At 43.1% G+C, this 16,299-nt stretch overlaps 1 protein-coding gene and 1 long non-coding RNA gene across 5 annotated transcripts in view; one reads left to right on the top strand and one right to left on the bottom strand.

Moving 5' to 3' along the window:
• Positions 1–11,582, bottom strand: part of igdcc4 (immunoglobulin superfamily, DCC subclass, member 4) — a 44,432-nt gene extending 32,850 nt beyond the window's left edge. For 2 of the 4 annotated variants that reach the window (XM_023819868.2, XM_023819869.2), the window contains exons 1-2: positions 11,017–11,581; positions 1,690–2,007 (exon numbers count right to left, since the gene is read on the bottom strand). In XM_023819868.2, the coding sequence (XP_023675636.1) occupies positions 1,690–2,007; positions 11,017–11,083 (385 nt within the window). In that variant the 5' untranslated portion in view covers positions 11,084–11,581. Of the gene's footprint in view, positions 1–1,689; positions 2,008–11,016 lie in introns of all 4 variants that reach the window. The other 2 variants (XM_023819870.2, XM_023819872.2) reach the window with 2 other exon arrangements.
• Positions 10,565–11,654, top strand: LOC140593421 (uncharacterized). Its single transcript, XR_011993727.1, has 2 exons — positions 10,565–10,851; positions 11,467–11,654. It is a non-coding gene; the product is annotated as an uncharacterized lncRNA (long non-coding RNA).
• Positions 11,655–16,299: the final 4,645 nt, after the last annotated feature.

Below are 16,299 nucleotides of genomic sequence, written 5' to 3'. Positions count from 1 at the left end.
CGGTCCAGTAAACTACCTGTGTTGCACTTATGGGATGCTACCTGTGCAGGGCAGACCACGGAACACACTGTCGGATAGTGTGACAATTTCTACCAGTGGGTCATTCTTGCAAACATGAGAAGTTTTTTGGAAAAAAGAAAACAAAAACCAAGAAATAAATAGACAGACAGGCAGACAGACAGACAGATAGATAGATTCAACTTTATTGCAATCCACAACAAAACTTGTTGGATACGATGTATAATTTTTGCTCAATTATTATTTGTTAGTTTTGTCATTCATTATCATTTCCATAAGTGTTGCCCTGGATTTTATGAAATAATTTTTATCTATTACAGAATTAAACTAAATTCGGTGCTGTCGGAAACAACAGCATTGTACTCCTCAGAAAGCCCTGTCATTTAGTTTGGCTATCTAAGCCATACTCGTCCCACTCACCAACTTCTACAATTTCTAGAAGCACTGGATAGATCACCAGGAAATGTGAAAGTGGAGTACAATTTCTAGAATGACTGGATGGAAATGTGAAATGAAATGTGAATGTGTTTTTACCTGAATGCGGTGAGTCCTTGTTGTGACATGCAGGTGTGAAAGTATACTTATTTAATTATTGCATATTCCACTTATATGGAAATTTGCAGAACCGTTCCCCACCAATTAGGTGGTTACTTGAATTCCCAGGTGTATGTTTTAATGTCCATGTTTGAAACGGTCATTTATTTACATTTTGTAAAATTTTAATATTTATATTCTACTTATTTCACTTTTGCACAATGACCAAAATGTTCATAAAATTTCATTAAAATTTTCATAAAATTTCATAAAAATTTTCATAAAAGTAAGAACTGCAGCAGATACACTACTGTAAGGCATACATATCACAGGAATTCAAACTGTGTGTGTGGAGGGGGGGGGGGGGAGGGTTAAAAATGCATTATATGTCTTTACACATTATATGATGCTAACAAATTAAATTAATTGAAATGTGTAAAATAGGCACCACATCAAACTGTTATCAATAGTAACGTGATAAAGTTGCTCAGCTACTCTTTTACATACATAGAGCACCATGGCTACAGATAACTGTTTTTTTTTTCGGGCCCACGATGCATGTGTGACTCATTTATGTTTAACAACAAATTTCACCAAATGAAAACACCGTAATTTAAAGAAAATATTATTGCAAGCCTACCTGACACACTTTTCCCACATTTCTAAAAAAGGATTAACACAAATAAATTCTCCCACAATACATTTCACCGACCGACTACCGGTTACGGACAGAATTTGTGGAGGCTAGTAATCAGAAATTAATATAAATTTTATTGCAGAATATTCAGAAAATCATCCTGTGCCCTACAGTTTTAGAACAAGAACAGTATGTAGAAATCAAAGTATTGTTAACTTTTGCCTTTCACTTAGAGCATACGAAGAACAACAACATCTTGACTGATGGCTGAACTTGCGTTTTTAACAGTTAATCGTGCTTATTCGCTCTCCTTTTTAGACATACTCAAACATATATATGCCATTTCCTTTCGTTGCTGCCAAACAGTGCTGTTGTATAAATACTGGAATGCACATTGTTTCAGTGACAGGCATGAACACACAGTGAATATTACACAAAAGAATCTTACAACGGCAAGGGGTTCTGGAGATTTGGTCAGAAGGAGATGGCTTAGGACTTACTGGAGAGCTGCAGTGTGATGGTGTCACTTGCTAGCGTTCCATAAGGGCTGCTGGAGATGCAGCTGTATCCTCCCTCCAAGTCGCGGAAGATCCTACCCTCACTGGCCTCTCTGGAAGAGGGATGCACCACCAGAGAGCCATTGGGAAGAGCCCAGGCAGCCTCGCTATCAAGCACTGGTGCCCCGTCGTGCAGCCAGGTGACGTTGAGGGGCGTGTCTATAGCCCTCGGGTGGCAGTCCAGCAGGAGGGACTGTCCGGGATCCAGCACCATGTGGATGGGCCCCGCCCCGCAGCTCAGCTCCAAAGACACCAGCTTCTCTGCATAGAGAGAGAGGTAGATGATAGTGCTCAGTTAGCTGGGAGTTCTGCTGTTCCACACCTGAGCTTTCAGGGCACAAGGAGAGGCAGCTGCAAAGAGGAGGAGAGATGAATCAAGAGAACGGGGGTGATGCTTTAAGGAGAAAGATGGGAGAATTAACCGTGTCAGTTACATTGCTGTTATAGAATCACAGTAGAATTTTCCGATTCTTCAAGGATGCCGGCGGGTTGAGTATTTCATATTGAAGCATGAATGGCGGTTCATATTGATTGATTTGTCCCCAAAGATCACAATAACCAATGTGCTGCACGGAAAAAAGGGACAGGAACCCCAACCAAAGCCATAAACACAGCACAACACATGCTTTCCTCTTTGACTAAATAGATAACTATTCCCCCATCAGCACACTATATATGTAAATATTCTGACGCCTAGCATTTTAAATTCTGAAGGCTGTTCTTAGAAAACCCCACGAGGCCATGGAAAAACCTGCCTCAAGTCACAGTGTGTGGGTCTGATAGTATGCCTGGGTGACTCAGTGACTGGAAGAATGGAAAGGAAAGGATCTGAGGGGTAGTTCAGCAAGTGAGTTGGGATTGAGGGAGAGACGGCTAGTGTTGACATGGCCAGGCATTCATGAGCCGATTTGGCTGTATCCCGCTGCTGTGGTCCTCTGTGCCGGTAGACACAGGGAATCTTTTATAAAGAAAAACAGACAGTGGCGGTCCGGTGGGTGATGAGGAGTAAAGGTAACTCCAGACTCTTTTCGGTATATGCTCGAGGTCAAAAGCATGCAGCAAGGGTACTCCCTCAGCCATACACTCAAGCTATAGTGCCTCACATAAGGCCAAGCCTGCTGACCAGGGATAAACACAACTGTCCCACTGCGAGCTTTGAACTGCAACTAGAAATGCATACAGACTACAGATTGATCTATACTTCTGCGTTGAACCTACACAGCATAGCCGATTTATGCCATTTTGACCATTTATACTTGTGCGCTGTTGTATCTGTGCCACTCTGCAATTACATCACCAAAACGCTAGTTGGTTGAGGGCTGTTTTGCTAAAACATTTTTACTCTGTAATAGGAAACAAAACTTTGCAAGTCCCAAGAAAGTTTATTCAGTGGCAACTGGACTTTAGTTCCTGGAAAACGTTTCACTCCTCAATCCAGAGGGCTTTCTCAATTCTGAATTGAGAAATTCAGAAAGTCCAGTTGCCACCGAATAACCTTTCTTGGGATAACCATGACCTGGATGACTGAGAATCTTCACAGACAAAACTTTGCAAGTTTTGCTGTTTTACTGATTGTTCCTTTTCCAGATTATCTAGCATCGGGATTATCTGGTGGTGGTTGAAGTGGCTCCCCATTCGTTCTGTAAAGCACTCTGGGTGTTTAAAAAGTGCTATTTAAATGTAAGTTTCATTCATTACGCATACTTTAAAAATCAGTTTAAAGTTTAACGCTGCTGCCTAAGCATGAACTCTGCCTGTGCTCTCTGAGCCAAAATCATTTTCATACATTCATAGACATGCTTGTGAGAGGTGTATTTATTTTGAACTGTTTTTCTGCTTCATAAATATCGCAATATTTATCCTAAAAAAAAAATTAAAATTAAAAATCACACCACGATATCTGAAATTTTCCAATATTGTGCAGCCCTAGCGTCGCCGTCTGCAACCATCACAAAAACAGCATGCTAGCAACAAGCTAAACACACCTTTTCCCCACACCAAAATTCTCCCAGCTGGGAACAAACAACAACAAAATATTTGCGTAAAAGGAAGTGCAATGCTACCAAGTGGATCAGTCAAAGTGTGTGCATCCCCGCAACGTGTTACATTTTGCACATCTAAGCTGCAGCATAGGGTACATGGCCACACTTTACATATAGTATAAATTCTACGCAGAATTATAAATCAGCCTTACTGACGCACTGCTACTGCCATGGTATGGGAGGAGTGGGGAGAGGTCGGGGAGGGGCTAGCCCTGGTCCCCTGCTGCTCAGTGTGCCATGCTGAACGGCAGAATATGAGATACCTCACAGCTCATACTTCCTGTCCATCCTTAAAAATAAGAAGGCGTTAAACTGGAAGCAAAGGTAGGAGTGCGAAAAGAAGCATTAATGGAGCATGTGCGAGGCAGAGTCTTCATTTCATGATCACTATAATCACCACTTATCATTCTCCAGCCTTAAGGACCGGTCATCTGTCATTGTTTACAGATCAACATGAACCGTGGCTGCAGACACCATGTTGGTAGAGCTATGTTACTGAATGCATGAAAAAGAAAAGGGAGGATTAGGTTTCAGACCCTGCCGCCTTGTGGGGCCCTGACCACCATACCGCTGTGGTATGGAGGCTGAACGCCTGGCTGGTGTACCGGTGTGTGCATCCGTGTCTGCTGATCGCATCTACCTCACATTCCTTCTTCAATGTGGTGTTAAAAACATGCACTAAAACAATTAAGCATTTCACTGCCCGCACACAGCGAACAAGGTCACTTTCATTTATACGTGGGCACAAGCAGATGAACAAAATGACCGTCGGGGAAAGGTAACATACACACATCGTCACCACACACGTTGACCATTAATACTCTGCATCAATGTCTTGTTAACAAACCACCTACCTGACGGCTTTGTGCCAAGTGTCAAACGAAGGCTATAACGCAGCAGGGGAAAATCTCAAACTAATTTTGAACCAAAGCCGCCCTGGGGTTGCAGTACACGTTGGGGGAACTCCCTGTACGGTAACTGCAGACACAGCCAGCTTTGTGTAGCCAAACAACATCGCATTGCTGTCCAAACATTGAACTTAATAGGCTTTTATCTACACCGCTCCCTCAGAAAACAGGGTATAAGGTTATCAAGACTGCATACGCAGTGGGAGGTGGGTCAGGGCTGTCATTTGGATCATGGGGAGAAGGAGGGTGCATCTGAAAATCACCTACATAATACATACGGAATTTCATTAGAAGGCTTCTACTCGATTGTGAGTGTAGTAGAGTTCCCCAAATCTGGTCCAGGAGGGCCAGAATCAAACACAGATTGCAGATTTCCCTGCTATAACACATCCTAATCAGCTAATTTCCAGGTTTAGTTATGCATGTCTGAGCAGAGAAATATGAAAACGGGACCGGAATTGGGGAAGCCTGGTGTAGTATGTACTTTAAGTATGCATGAGAACAGTACTAAAGCACTTGGACATACTACGGATGCCATCTCGCACATAACCTGACTTGGGTGCATACCAGTGATGCAGGTTGACCCCCACAAAAATTTAAAACAATCAATGACAAAAATACGTATTCAAGCCAACTTATGTAACTAGTTATTGTTTTCAATTGACATTTGTACATAGTCTGTACTTCCTCCTGCCACCTTGACACTAATTTCTGAACGGTTTTTGTGTCTGGCTGCAGCTCTAGTGACCTTGTGGGACAGCGTAGCAACCATTGGTTGCCGACCTCGGAATTTTACATAATGTAGTATGTTATCCAGGAATTGTTTGCCTACGGTCCCATCCATACTGAGGATTTGGACATATTGCTTACCTTGCATACTACATATCACCAACTACGTAGCAAACAAGTATCTGATTTCGGGCACACCTCCACACTTATTTTGATTCGCAGTGCTCACTGAATGCCAGGGTAGGCCACAGATCACCTGTAAGTGCTACAGACACAAACTCACATTCAGTTAAACCTGCAATTTCACTGCAAAAAAAAGAACATTGAAGAACTGAGTGCACGACACCGGACTTAACCTTAATTCTGCCTACATGATTCTGAAAGTCAGTGAAGTTCAACCACATGTATTAAAAAAGCATTACATGCACACAAATTAATCTGCTATTACATATATGTGACCTCATTAATGGGGGGTTGGTGTGTGGCTCAGTGGGTTAGGACTCATGATTAGAAGGTCAGTAGTTTGAACAGCAGGGCCTCAAGACTGGTACAGCTGTTAGGACTCATAAGAAAGATCCTTAACCTCCAGCTGCTCCAGAGGTGTTGGGTGTTTGCTGACTCTGTGCTATGACCCGCAAGCTTGCTCTCATCTGCCTATGTACCTATGTGGAGAGCACACAGGAGAGCAAAACGGAACAAGCATAAAGAATTTCCCCACAAGATGAAGAAAGTATCACTATTCTATAGTACACACCCTGTGTTAAAGGAGGAAAAATAGAACACTGCACTAGCATCACAGAGCTTTCCGGGGACAGATAATCTCACTGTTCTCCACCCAAGTTCAGCACTACCAGATGTGCTACTCAGCTTTTCCTGTAAGCCCACTCAGTTCTCCTGCCTTCAGCTTAAACTTATACTACAACACTCATGGGGGGGGGGGCTGCTACACAACATACTGGACCTTGAAATCCCCTCCCCCAGTAACAAAACAAGGGCCTAAAGCTTTTAACTTCACCCACACAAAAAAGATGTGCAGAACACCTTCACTGAGTGTCGCTGGCTCATACTGTATAACAGCAATGGACCATCCAGCAGGGGTGAGGCTGAGATAAAACTGGTTTTATATTTAAATCTGATGGGAGGGCTGAGATGTGTGGGTGGTTTAGGAGAAGATAAAGATGGTGGGCTTTGGTCCTGTGACAGTGTCCACTAGGCACTGAAACCCTATGGCTGCAGACAGTGCCCTGAGTGTCCACACAGTCCAGATCCAGCCATCCATTACCAGGAAGAAGATGACGAAAGTGACCCCTCCTCCATGCTGACTGAGGCTTCCCTGTTGCCACTCTTCCCAAATCATACAGTGCTGAACCTAACTGCATTAACTAAAAGTCAACGGGCGACAACCTGAGAGAATTTTTTTTTTTTTGCCACGCACCTTGGAAAGACAAGTTTTCTTTACTCACAACATCACAATTATGCTTCATTCAAATAAAGCTGTACTGAGCTAAATTCAAACCAGCTGTTCTTTCTTTCGCTTTTGGCATCCTGGAATTACTGAACTGCTGAAAATCTTACAAAGGTGTGTCTTTGGGGGGGATAGGCGTGTGTGTGGCAGTGCGTTCTCAGCTGTGTGTGTGTTTATTTTCTCTGCAGCTGTATTTCATTCAGCTTATGAGGGTCTTCCCCCGATAATGTCCCCCTCCTTTCTCCCGTCCCCATGCAGTATCCCCCAGTCATGTGACTTAGTAGCCACCAGCAAGGAATGATAGGAATGTGATCGTATGACTGTATACCCAATGAGCGTTATGAGGAAGAGGCTCGGGCAGAGAAGACTTCCATGCACAATTAAAACACCCACAACACCATCAAAATACCTCACATAAACACCCTCATGCAGCAAAAAAAACACAAAACAAAAAAGCAAAACTTTCATATTGGCAAGCTCCTTCACATAACACCAACACCCCACAAAAAACAGCCTCAAACACAATGTCCAAATCCCTCACACAAACATCCAGACGTATCTGTAATAACTCCACACACAAATTCTGTCACATACCATTAAAATCCCTCACACAACATAAAAACAGCCCGTCAAAATCCTTGCAAACATAAACTTCCATGGCACCATCAAGTCCAGGGAGATGCCGGGAAACCAGTGTTTCCGTGGACACTTTGATCACCAGTGAATGCTCATAAGCACAAACGTCAGTGCTACAAAATGTATACTTTCCTCTTTTTCTATTTATGTATCTAGCAATAAAATGACTGATTATAAAACTGAAGCGAATAATTTAGTGCAACAAAGAATACATGTAACAAAGGTTTCAACATGGATAACAGAGACAAAGACTGAGGGAATGACAGACAGCTGTAACATTAACTACGGTTTGTAACTGCCTAATTTCTTCAGTACATGTCCACCTGTACAAATTAGTAATCCAGTAACTTTATTTAAAAGAATGAACTATATTGCCAAATAATAACAATCATTAAACAATGTTTCAGGAACAAACTTTGAGCCTTTCTCAGTGTATACAATGGAGCTACTTTAGTGGCGAGTTCCAGCAGTGACAGAGCACATCTCTCATCTCCTGCATGTGGAACCAGGGATTGGCGGGTAATATTCACAGCCAGCAGGTTACTTTTTATAATCCCACAACCACGGAAACCACAGGGCACAAAGGAAGTGCCTCTGAGACAGTAAAAAGGCCCCTTGCTGAATCAAGATCGCTTTTATTACATCAGGCACTTTACACCACAAATTTGATTTGGCGTGTGTGAATAAAGACGGCATGGTTCTTAAAGACACACATGCAACTAAGAAGCACATACACTGAACAAACAGTTAGTAATCACAAGACAAACAGCAAGATGCGTGTACACTGCATACAACGTTGCTGCTGTGTTTAAACGGACAAGATAGTGATTCTGGTAGTGTGGGACACACAAGCTACCAGACACCCCACACATATTTTAATGCCCTTGCAGGGAACACGTGACTTTGCCCCTCCTTATCCTGGAAGTCCCTGTTGCCATGGGAAAGAAAAAAAATTGCAATTTACAAAACATAATTAGCGTAATTATAACATGTAGAAAGCACCACATTCAATGGTAAAAATGCAATTAACTTTATAAATAACACATTGAACAAAAGAATAGTGGTCATCCTGGATATCGCGCAACTGTCACCAATGCCAAGAATAGAGGATGGGGCCGACACTTAATGTGGGCCGGGCAACAGGGCCACCACACCGCCGAATTGCTCAGCCTGGAACAGGGCAGGGTTTAATGGACGATAGCTGGGCAGCAGTCACTGATCCGAGTAGAAACGTGGCAGCTTATGATGCGAATGCATCAGGAGAGGAGCCCTAGTTGGGCCGGCCGGAGAAGGAACTGAGGCACAGATGGAGAGAGCTTGGACACAGGGTGTAGGGAATACCAATCCATTGTGCGCAGAAAAAAAAATGGGCATGCAAGAATGCAAGCAAGTAAAAACACATTCTTGAGAGACAGGACACACAGACGAGCAGCTAATTGTATTCATCTCAAGGCAAGCTGCGTAGCATTCCACCCCATCCCAGTAGTGGTCACCACAAAAAAAGTCTCCATAGAACTGACCTGCCCATAGCAATGCAACCTGGAGCCATGTGAGCTACTCCGCACAACATCAGCTCACTGGGCACACACTATGAGCAGTCGGGGTACCCTAAGATGCTTTAGAGCAAAAGTTACTTTTCCCAACCTTAAATATGGGACTTTTCCCATCTACCCTGCAGCTCACGTGCCTTGTGATGAGCACACTGTAATGGGGTCAGTGGAGCAAGCACATAGTAAGAACAGTACTATGGCCATTATTAGTTTTACTTTTTTCACGTGACCCATCCAGCAGAACCATCAGCACCAATCTGCAAGACCATGTGACTTTCATCACGTCTCCCATGCATGAACACCCGATGAGAAATTCTTGTGGTCACTGCTCACTGCCAACAGACAAACACCAAATCAATGATGTGCATCAGGCCAAAAACCAAAAACAACTAGACGTAAGCAGATACTACATGATACACTTGCTAGCCAACCACCGCCACGTGGCCTGCCCCTACCCTCAGGTGATGTGTAGATTTGGACTCACGGGTCACTTTCACTCATCCAGTGAGATAATACAACCAACCAATAGCTCAAAACTATTAAAAAAAATCTATTTAACTACAGATTTACAGAACACAATAACGTGAAACATAAAAGGTCTAAGAGATTTTAATGGGAATAAAATAAGCCTATGCTAGGAAAACCCAAAAACACATATCAAAGATAATCACAGGGACTTTGGCCACTATTCTGTTATGTACTTAAGAGTACATCTTATCATCATCATCATCACATGATTCATGGGTTTCCACTAAGATGTTTTTCTATTTAGTATTTAATAAACACGAAAAGGAGAGGATTTAAATGATGAATTATGTAATAGCACACATTTAGAGATCAAACTGAACCATCTACCCTCAAAGTAATGACACAACCCAGTCACGTAGTCTGTAGGGTCGTACGAAACCGAACCGTGGCGGCGCTCCGGTTTATGACTGAAAGGTAGGAGACGCTTAACCGGTGCCTCTCCCTCACCTGCGTCAGGGTGGCTAGACGTGCACTTTTCAGTGTCCTTTATCATGTAAATGTTGTGTGACCGTCCTCTCGATCTCTCCCTTTCAGTCCTCCCACCCGTACCACTTGGCTGGCTCCCAATCGGCCGCTGATGCCGCCGCACTGCACATAGCAGCTGCAGCCGGCCAACGGCGCGTACCTCTCGCCAGCCGCTATAACAACATCGAGCACATGGCCCGCTCTTAACAAAACCGATCTTTACAACGTGCTGCTCCGTTACAGAATGCTTTATACACACGATATGCGCGACTCCTCGAATGCCCCGATGCACTATTTCTTTTATCACACTATTATTGTACTGGGGAGTAGTATTTCATGTTCTTAAATACCAACGCGTGTAAGCTTGCTCTCACTAGCTTGCATTGTGGCTTATGCTTTTGCGCTGTACCACGCATAGGTGACAACTTGAAAAGCCAGCAACCGAATGACACGACGGAGCGATTGGAATTACACCGAAGAGTGAGCGCCGCAGATTTCTAAACCTCACAAGCAAAAAAAAAAAAAACTGTTTTTTTGCCCGCATGTTTCCAACACTGTTCATCGGGAGGAATGTTCTCCACGAAACGTGGGTGTCAGACAGGCAGGGCACTGTTCCTCCCTAGGCACGTTCTCCAAAGTCCGCCGCGCGTGAACCTTTAAAAGCAGGGGGTAGCGGAGCAGACCGGCAACGCCGCTTTCACATGGTGGCACATTTTGCAGACATGGAGATCTAACTACCCGCAAGGAAAACGTATTTTGAAAGTCCCGGCAGAAAAAAGCAGGTCTGCAATCGTTTAAATCAAATTTATCTACCCGCACTAGAATCTATAAATTACAGTAGTTTCCAAAATACTGCAACGAACGAGATATACTGCCTCTTCTGCTCTAACATGCCCCCACAATGAGATACACCAATAACCAAGACAACACGCATTTAACCCATTTACCTTGGTCAGCCACACCACAGAACCCCAGCGAAAGTAGACAGAGAACCCAAATACTCTTCACCGCCATGTAAAGCCTTTGATTTTTCAGCAGAGGGGCCAGCAGCGTGTGGGCTTATTCGGCTGTACCGTCAGCTGCATTCATACGTCGGAATCCACCGTGCGCTCTTCTCCGCTTGTAGCTGATTATTATTTCGATAATATCCCTTTAGATGTGTAGTCCTTCTTCTAAATACGCCGGAGCAACATTTTAGTCTGGGGAGGGTGGTCGCTGCTGTCTCCGCTTCATCGCCATGTTGTGAGCGAATGTTAAGTGTGTGTGTTACATGTTACACCCCCACCACACACACTCACTCTCACACACATAAATCCCGCTTTAGGCGTCTGCCGGAGTCGCCTGTAATTATGGCGGTGGTCCAGCTCACCCCCCTTTTTTTTGTTCCTGCTTTACAGTAACCTGCAGACTAATATGCCACACGGTGAGCGAAAAGGAGCCTCGGACTGGACTCTGGCTGGCTCTGTATAGCACATCTGCCCCGGCGACAGCAGCCGGCTCTCCGGCAGCAATGCCCTCCTCTGTTACGCGGTCTGAGAGCGAGTGAATGCTCGTCGTATTGGGGTCAAAATATTAAAGGGGTAGCGATATTCTGCCGACATTGTCAGCAAACACACATACACTCACTTGTCATAAATTATTCATCCATTCATTCGATTTTGTTAATCGTTTGTCTAAGAAATTTAAGACTGACAATTTTATTGTTCCATCGTACAAGTCCAAATTTATCTAGAATAAATTACTAATTTACACAAATATCACGTATATATATAAGTGAATGTACATATGTCATCCATTGAGCTACATCAGTTACACCTGAGTGCCGAGATCGTCATAGAGAACAACCCATCTCGGGTTTTTTTTTTGTTGTTGTTATCTATAATGCCAGAAACACTTTTAAACAATACTTCCAAGTTTTACAAAAAAAATGTATTTTTTCCCTGAGATATGTTAAAATCACAATTGTAACCTCGTTCGGATGACCAAGTAGACTAATTACATTCAGAGAAACGACATATCTCTGAGCATGACACAAGATTGCAGAAAGACATCAATCAGACATCTGCTGAACTACTCAAACCTGTAACCACATCAACACATTTACCGTGAAACAAGGCAAAACAAAGCATGCATGCCTTCTGTATCACATATTTCCCTTGTTAATGGAAATTGATTGACCTGGGAATCGTTGAAGTCCAGATATCTTAGTGGATGCCAGGCACACAGGACTATATAGAAGGAAACCATTGAGTCATTATTATTATCAAGTGACACTCATCCAACACAGGTACATCCCAAAACATTTATTTTTGTTTCTTTAGCCGATACCTTTGTACAAAGTGACATATTAAGGGTGGAAGATAATACATTAGAAGCATAAATCTGTCAAGGAGCCACCTGATAGTTGCAGTAGTTTGAGCTTCCAAAAGTTAACAAAGAAAGGTCTGTCCCCAGGCTTGGCTAACATGGCACTCACTTGCTCCGCCCCTGGCCATATTCAAATTTTATATCACATTAGAAGAGGTGCCACTCTTAGCATTAAGGATAAAGAAAACCTCCACAGATAAATAGACATGTACCAGGGATTAAGTTTTCTGGTGGGATAGTTTTTATGGAAGATTTTAGGAAACTGAAATAAAATAGCCAGGGCAGGCAGAAGTGTCTCCCGTGGAACTTGGACCAGAACCAAGTCCACCTATTTCAGGGAAATGATAAGAGGTAGATGCCAGCATTTCATAGCACCGTGAGTCCAACTTTGTTCTGTGTGGCCTTACGCACTTCCAGTAGCTCCTCTGAGGAAGACCTCTGTTCCCATGAGCGATGCTTATGAAGACAACTACTAATAGCTACACAGCATTCAGCTGTCCATATACCAATCAAATTCAGTTTCCAATATAAGTTTTCTCCACCATTCCTTGCTCACTCTGCATGCATATGTGTTGTGACTCTTATTTCTGGTAGCACATGAGAGTAGATGTTTTGCCTGTGGATTACTTGGCTTGAGAAATACAACCCAAAAATTCTCATGGAGGAACATACTGGTGACACACCATTTGTGAGTATACAGATAGCCTCCTGGTTAAGATCGTCCGACTTACAGAAAACTAGTGCTTAGGAGTGGACTACCAGAAAAAAACATAAAAATATTGTGGTTAAATACAATGGTTCATAGTAATGAATGCACGCACAACTTTGTCACGATCGTGAAAACATGGTGCGGCTTCAGCGGTTCTTCGGCTCGAGGTACAGTACAGTACTGTATGTAGTCACTTTTAGTAATACTTTGTAATTATTATTGGTACTATGTCCTGTATTATTATTTTTCCAACATACCCAAAATTTCGACTTAATGACAGACTTAAAGAATGGATTTCGTTTGTAATCTGAGGACTTCACATACTGTATTAAACACTTAACCTGAGTTGGACCTGGGGGGTTGAGGGAGGGGGACTGGAGTCTATCCCAGATAGAATAAGGCTCAAGGTGGGGGTATAGCCTGGATGGGATGCCAGTCTGTCACAGAGCACACATATGCATGCAGATGATCATACGTTATGGTAAATAAAAATTAAAATACTCTACAGAGTATTATGATGTAATTTTCTTTTTAGAAAATATTGTTGAATCCATAATATACACTCACCTAAAGGATTATTAGGAACACCTGTTCAATTTCTCATTAATGCAATTATCTAATCAACCAATCACATGGCAGTTGCTTCAATGCATTTAGGGGTGTGGTCCTGGTCAAGACAATCTCCTGAACTCCAAACTGAATGTCAGAATGGGAAAGAAAGGTGATTTAAGCAATTTTGAGTGTGGCATGGTTGTTGGTGCCTAAGGTCTGAGTATTTCACAATCTGCTCAGTTACTGGGATTTTCACGCACAGCCATTTCTAGGGTTTACAAAGAATGGTGTGCAAAGGGAAAAACATCCAGTATGCGGCAGTCCTGTGGGCGAAAATGCCTTGTTGATGCTAGAGGTCAGAGGAGAATGGGCCGACTGATTCAAGCTGATAGAAGAGCAACTTTGACTGAAATAACCACTCGTTACAACCGAGGTATGCAGCAAAGCATTTGTGAAGCCACAACACGCACAACCTTGAGGCGGATGGGCTACAACAGCAGAAGACCCCACCGGGTACCACTCATCTCCACTACAAATAGGAAAAAGAGGCTACAATTTGCACGAGCTCACCAAAATTGGACAGTTGAAGACTGGAAAAATGTTGCCTGGTCTGATGAGTCTCGATATCTGTTGAGACATTCAAATGGTAGAGTCAGAATTTGGCGTAAACAGAATGAGAACATGGATCCATCATGCCTTGTTACCACTGTGCAGACTGGTGGTGGTGGTGTAATGGTGTGGGGGATGTTTTCTTGGCACACTTTAGGCCCCTTAGTGCCAATTGGGCATCGTCTAAATGCCACGGCCTACCTGAGCATTGTTTCTGACCATGTCCATCCCTTTATGACCACCATGTACCCATCCTCTGATGGCTACTTCCAGCAGGATAATGCACCATATCACAAAGCTCGTATCATTTCAAATTGGTTTCTTGAACATGACAATGAGTTCACTGTACTAAAATGGCCCCCACAGTCACCAGATCTCAACCCAATAGAGCATCTTTGGGATGTGGTGGAACGGGAGCTTCGTGCCCTGGATGTGCATCCCACAAATCTCCATCAACTGCAAGATGCTATCCTATCAATATGGGCCAACATTTCTAAAGAATGCTTTCAGCACCTTGTTGAATCAATGCCACGTAGAATTAAGGCAGTTCTGAAGGCGAAAGGGGGTCAAACACAGTATTAGTATGGTGTTCCTAATAATCCTTTAGGTGAGTGTATGATGACTTGCTTTTCATATCTAAACAGTTGAGTTCAGAGAAAAGTATCACCTTCTTCAGCTGATATCATTTTACAATGAATGTATGAATGTTACATTTATATAGTGCTTCCCAAGACACCCAGTGCACTTTACAGAACCAATGGGGAGCCACTTCAACCACCAACACTGTGTAGCGCCCACCTGGATAATGCGACGGCAGGCATTCAGCGCTAGTACGCTCACCACCCAGTAGCTAAGGTGGTGAAGGGGCAGAGAATTTACCAATTAGATATAGTGGATGATTAGGAGGCCAGACCTGATAGGGCCACAGTGGGCAAATTTTAGCCTGGACCTCGGGCTACCACCCCAACACTTCTGAAGGATCTTTCATAACCTCAGAGAGTCAGGACTTCAGTTTCACATCTCATCCGAAGAACTGCTCCATTTTTATAGCACTTCTCTGGGGCATCGGGATCCACGTAGACCACAGGATGGGCTAACCTGTTGGCCAGGCCAGCACCTCTAGCAGCGGCAAAGCTTCCCTAGTTGATAATCCATCTAAGTACTGGCCATTCAAACCTGCTTAGCTTCACATGAATTACCTGACCGATTCCTGAAAATGTCACGTCTGCTGGAGCAAATAGCGTTGCCAAAGACTCTGCTCCTGCTTTTCCACCTTGTCAGTGATCCTCTCCCATTCTCAGCACATTGCACTGACTTACATAATCCTCTGGCTTTCTCAAATCTGTGCCCTACCCCTTTAAGTCCAGCCTAGACTTTCATTTAGTGGGTGTGCCGAGTGTTTTCACGGTTCATTCTCATAGCCAGTCTCAACCGGGGTGCTCATCTGTAAGGAAGGCCTGAATGCAAGGTCTGCATGCATGGGTGAGACGTAGCTCCTGAAACAACAGTCTACAGTGTGTTTCATTCGATCTGTTAGCACACAAATGTTCTCTGGAGGGATTTTCTGTATGAGTCACACTATGTTATGAGTTTTCTTTTGGATCTCAGTATTTAAGTTGGTAGGAGCTTATAAAAATTGAAAATTGGCCCAGATATTTTGAATGTTTTATTTTGATACAGAATGAAGACATAAAAATCAAGTCATTATCTTTAATGGTTTTTGAGATATAGCAACCGCAGTACCACTGACCTGGTGAGTGGGAACCTCACTTTAATTTCCATGCTGAGTTTCTGCTGTTGGTTATGGGACTCTGCTGTGAATCTCCTGAAAAGTTTGTTTGGTTTCCTTAGGTACTTAGTTTAGTGATAGCTTATATAAGAAAATTGAAGGTGAAACTGAATAGTATTTTAGCTAAAGAATGTTGGGAAAATTGTTGCATCTCAGTGGATAATTTCAAAGTGGATTTTTGAAAAAAAAATAACAAGGCATAGA

The sequence above is a fragment of the Paramormyrops kingsleyae genome, chromosome 11 (genome assembly GCF_048594095.1).
Source record: "Paramormyrops kingsleyae isolate MSU_618 chromosome 11, PKINGS_0.4, whole genome shotgun sequence".
Classification (NCBI taxonomy): domain Eukaryota; kingdom Metazoa; phylum Chordata; class Actinopteri; order Osteoglossiformes; family Mormyridae; genus Paramormyrops; species Paramormyrops kingsleyae.
This window is presented reverse-complemented; position numbering and strand designations above follow the sequence as displayed.